Source organism: Chrysochloris asiatica, unplaced genomic scaffold, assembly GCF_000296735.1.
Source record: "Chrysochloris asiatica unplaced genomic scaffold, ChrAsi1.0 scaffold00115, whole genome shotgun sequence".
Taxonomy (NCBI): Eukaryota; Metazoa; Chordata; class Mammalia; order Afrosoricida; family Chrysochloridae; genus Chrysochloris; species Chrysochloris asiatica.
Window position 1 is genome coordinate 8,435,662 of NW_006408633.1, and position 5,230 is coordinate 8,440,891.

The 5,230-nt window shown below is 40.3% G+C and overlaps 1 protein-coding gene across 1 annotated transcript in view; it reads right to left on the reverse strand.

The window, feature by feature from the left end:
* Positions 1–5,230, reverse strand: part of PDGFRA (platelet-derived growth factor receptor, alpha polypeptide) — a 70,133-nt gene that overhangs the window by 51,064 nt on the left and 13,839 nt on the right. The window contains 2 exon segments of the mRNA XM_006868059.1: positions 1,614–1,740; positions 3,009–3,124. Of these exon segments, the coding sequence (XP_006868121.1) occupies positions 1,614–1,740; positions 3,009–3,124 (243 nt within the window).

The window sequence follows — 5,230 nt, forward strand, 5'->3', positions numbered from 1 at the left end:
TTTAAAGTTAAAAAAAAAAATTGCGAAGAAAACCAAAGACTCAGGGAGCAATGGATTCACGGACTACATGAAATATAGCCGATATGAGCCTGAGATTAGAAGAACTAGATGGTATCTGGTTACTGCTATAGACTACTCTGACTGAAATCACAAACAGCTGGAGAACAATGTATCACAAAAAATCAGATTCACAAAAGGACCAAATTGATCTGACGCAGACTAGAGGAAGCCCAGGGCCTATAGCCATAAGACACCATTCTGACTTGGAAATGAAGCCATTCCTGGAGACCTTTCAGACAAACAAGAGATAAGTCCTTAAAATAAACAATAACGCCCAAGAGGAACTTGTTCCTTAGAGCAATCACTTAAATGAGATCAAAAAGACTTCGCCCAAAAGTAATGCCAAGCTGGCAGTAAGGGGTAGAAACTGTGGATGAAAGGAAATGAAGACCAGGACAGAAATGGGGAATGTGCTGGCACATTGTGGGAAGCTCAATCAATGTCATGGAGCACTTTAAGTATAAAGTATGGTGTGGGTTAATGCACTGGACTGCAAAGTCGGTTTGACCCACAAGGTTGGCAGTTCAAGCTCACCAGCCACTCCTCGGAAATCTTATACAGGGTTGCTATGAGTCAGAACCAACTTGATGGCACTTAAAAACAACATCAAATGAGAAACTGTATATAGCCTTTCATCTAAAGTAAATAGTAAAACTAGTTTTTAAAATAATGCTGTTGAAAGAAATTAAAAAGCGTTTTCATATAACCTAGTAATTCTGCTTCTAAATACATGGTAGTGGTTATGTGCCATGGAGTAGGTTCCGACTCATAGCGGCCTTGTGTTTCCGAGGCTGTAAATCTTTACGGGAACAGAAAGCCTCATCTTTCTCCCTCGGAAACACTGGTAATTTCCAACTACTGACTGTGAGATTAGCAGCCCAATGCGTAACCACTATGCTACCAGCGCTCCTCCTAAATACAAATCCAAGAGAAATGAAAGCATGTGTATGCAAAAACATCCATTGCATATGAATGTTCATAGTTCATAGCAGTACTATTTATAATAGCCAAACGTAGAAATAATCTAGATGTCCAACTATCTTAAAACAAATGTGACATTAGAATATCCATATAGTGGAATATTATTCAACCATAAAATGGAATGAAGTGCTGATATATACTAGAATATGGATGAATCTTAAAAACATACAGTAAGTGAAAGAATCCAGTCACAAATGACCACATATTAGGATATTCCACTTAAATAAAATAGCCATAACAGGCAAATATAGTGAGATAGAAATGGTTGCCTATGGCTATGAGGGATGAGGAGTTAGGGTGTGATAGCTAAAAGATGTAGGGGTTCTTTTTTGGAGTGATGGAAATGTTCTGAAGTTGTAGTGATGGTTACATAGCTCTGTGAATATACTAAAAACCACAGAATCATACACATAAAAGGGTGAATTTTATAGCAGGTAAACTGTCTCTCAACAAAGCTGTTATGGGGGAAACAAAGGAAGGGCTACAAAAGAAATAAAATGCATTTGAGAACTTTTTTGTCAACGGTGAAACATTCTGACCATAAAAGAAAAAAGTACACCTGGTTTCCATACTTTTTAATATTCTTGCAAATCATCCACTCAATGTCAGGAAGAGGGGTTCCTCCAGCCATACATCTCACAGTTTGTCCCCCAGTAGAGCTGTGATGGTCATCAACCAAATCCAGAATGGAGGAGGGAACTGCAAGAAATTGAAGGAAGTCAGAATTGAGTGGTTCATGTCCCAAAACTCTGGAGACTGCAGATTAGAAGTCTAGTTCATACCTTCTCCACATGACATCCCAACCTACAAATCAGTGAGCCACCCTTTTTGTTGTGAAGTCCTGTCAAGTCAGTTACGACTCATAGCGACCTTGTATAGGGTTTCCAAGGAGCAGTTGGTGAGTTTGAACCACTGACCTTGCAGGTCAATCTGACCTTACGGTCCAGTGCTTATCCTATAGTGTCATGCCAGGACTCCAGTAACCACCCCATTATTGTTGTTGTTAAGTACCGTCAAGTCAGTTTCAACTCACACTGAGTCTGTATAAGGTTGCTGAGGAGTGGCTGGTAAGTTTGAACCACCGACCTTGTGGTTCAAACTGACCATGCTGTGCCACACCAGGACTCCAGTAATTACCCTGTTGTTGTTAAGTGCCATGGAGGTGGTTCCGACTCATAACAACCCTATATAGCTTCTGAGGAGAGGCTGGTGAATTTGAACTGCCGACCTTGTGGTTCAAACCTACCTTTCTGTCCAGTACCTTATCCAACAGCACCACACTGGGACGTAAAGTCAACTAATTAATTCAACTAGAGAGTTACTATAAAACAACATTTACACATGTGCATCTGCAGAATGTGAATTTTCAAAGTATTGCTGTGGCGCTGTGGGTTAATGCATTGAACCACAAGATCAGTTTGAACTGCAAGGTCAGTGGTTCAGACTCACCATCAGCATCTCAGAAACAGGGTCATTATGGGTCAAAACCAATTGGACAGCACTTAACAACAACAACATTGGTCAAATAAGTTAAGGCTCCATCTGAGACAGCACTCGGCACATGGTAGGCACTCAGGGAACAGATGCTAAACCTGAATGCAATAGACTTGGACACTCTATTATGTTAGGGGCCACTGTATGATGTCTACAAGGGAAACTAAGCACAAAGGTCAAACCCTCCCGAACAATCCAAGGCTATCCAAATCAGAAGGTACCACTTCACTTATTGAAAAACTGGAGGTGCCATACTGAAAAATGGCACTGAGGAAGAAGTTAGAGCCAAGGAATCACCAAACAGACTGTTGTCAAGTAGCCCAGACTCTCCCCAAATTTGCTGAAGTTGTAAGTTCAACAAAGCCATCCACAATGTTCTTGTGATCTGACTAAAGGGCTGCGTTTTCCTCCTCAACCTAACAGAACAGTGAAATTTTCAAAGCTATCATTATCTTTACGTTGCCTTTACATACCTTGAGTTAACAGTTCAAAAGTATAGCTCTTCACATCGTCTTCATTTTTAACAACAATGGTATAATGACCACTATCTTCTTCCTTAGCACGGATCAGCTTTAGTTTACTTCGATACCTTAAAAGAAAAAGACTTTTTGCTTCAACAAATATTAGTTAAAGAAACACAAATTATTAAGCCATGACAGTCTTCAATTTAAAAATTATTTGTGTAAAAAGCCAAAAAGTACCTCCCTCCTCTCTTTATTTTAGTATGAATCATCTCTTTTCTAAGATTTTCAGTACATTTCCCACAGGTAAAAGGCCCAAGTTCTAATCACTTCATTATTACAACAGAAAACTAGGTATTATGATATAAGGAATGACTCCAAGACCCAATGGCTCTGATCAGGCCTGACTTCTGGATGGAAGTAAACCCATCCACCTCACTTAAAAGAACAAAACAAACCAAACGAAATCCTTAATGTGTGTCTTCTGAAGAAATACTTGATTTTCCTAAATATCTATCACTTAGATAGTTTGACCAAACAATGAAACATCACTGTAGAAATCAGAGAAGGTCCTCTCTATATATTGGTAGAGATCTCAGAAATAGAATATTTGCACTTGCTTGTATTAGAGAAACTCTGGAAGGTGTCACAAGAACGTAAGGAAACTAATGAAACCATTCCACGTAGTGGGGTAGGCGGAGAGGGGGTAACTGTGCAGGGCAGGAGAGGAGTGAGGAATTTTACAATGTACTTTCTTTGTGTTTGTTCTTAAAGCCTGTGATTTCAACTATTCGAAAAGTGAATTAGGAAAATATATTTCTATGCATTGTTATTGTTGTTGTCAGGTGCCATCGAGTCGGAACCTACTCATAGCGACCCCATGCACAGCAGAACGAAACAATGCCTGGGCCAACCTCACTACCGCTGCCACACTTGAGTCCATCAATGATGCCACCTGGCCAATCCACCTCACTAGGGGTCTTCCTCTGTTTCTCTGACCCTCCACCTTACCCACCAGCATGACATCCTTCTCCAGCGACTGTTTCCTCCGGACAATATGTCCAAAGTATGAGAGACGAAGCTTAGCCACCTTGGCCTCCAAGGAGCACTCTGGCTGCACTTCTTATTACTAAAGGGAAAATTTCCAAAAAGATTTCTTCTTCTTGCTGTTAAGTACTAGCAAGTCGGTTTCGACTCATAGAGACTCTGTATGGAGTTTCTGAGGAGCAGCTGGTGGGTTTGAACTGCTGACCTTTCAGTTAGGAATCCAGTGCTTAGAGCACCACACTAGGACTCCAGAAAAAATTTCTTACACTCACTATAAATGACATTTGACCATGTATGTGTGTTTCGGTGCATGCCTTCTGAGTTCCAACCTTGGATTAAGACTATAAGAAACCTCACAATACCATTTAATCTAATGCCTTGCCTTCAGGGCACAGGTATGATTAACCCTACCTTAAAGATGAGGAAACTGAGGCTGAGTGCTGACTTACTCTAAATTTTATCCCCAGTTAAGACATGGACAATAGTCAATTGGCACAAAGTGATGAGATCGAAACTAACCATTGTATATCTCTCCCTTAAACAAAGTTCCACAGGCTCTACTCTTATCTCCAATATAGGCCTTGAATGGGGCAAATGAGTTTCAAATTAAACCCATTTTAATGTTTCAGATCATGTAAATTTATTGTCTTTGCATGATAATTGCCTTTGCAATTGGAATCACCATACATGTCTACTTTCAATATGGATGATGGCACTAAGGAAGAAAGATTTAATCCAAGTAGGTCCAATTTCACTTTCTTTCTTCCATGCCTACCTGGATCCAGTAAGCTGTTCCATTAGGGGGCCAAGATTTTCAGCTTTTCTCTCTTTACTTGATCATGAAATATTATCTAACGTCCTATTATTGTCACATTGCAATGTTTAATTAATATTTTAATTAAAGATACTTGACTTCATGCATTTGTGGGGATGGGTCGGCATAAGGAGTTAGGGTTGGGTTTAGGACTATGGCTAGGTCTAGGATAGGCATTGTTGTTGTTGTTGTTGTTGTTGTTAAGTGCCATCGAGTCGGTTCCGACCCATAGCGACCCTGTACAGGGTTTACGAGGGTGTAAATCTTTACGGGAGTAGAAAGCCTCATCTTTCTCCCGCGGAGCGGCTGGTAGTTTTGAACCGCTGGCCTTATGGTTGGTTCTTTTTTGGAGTGATGGAAATGTTCTGAAGTT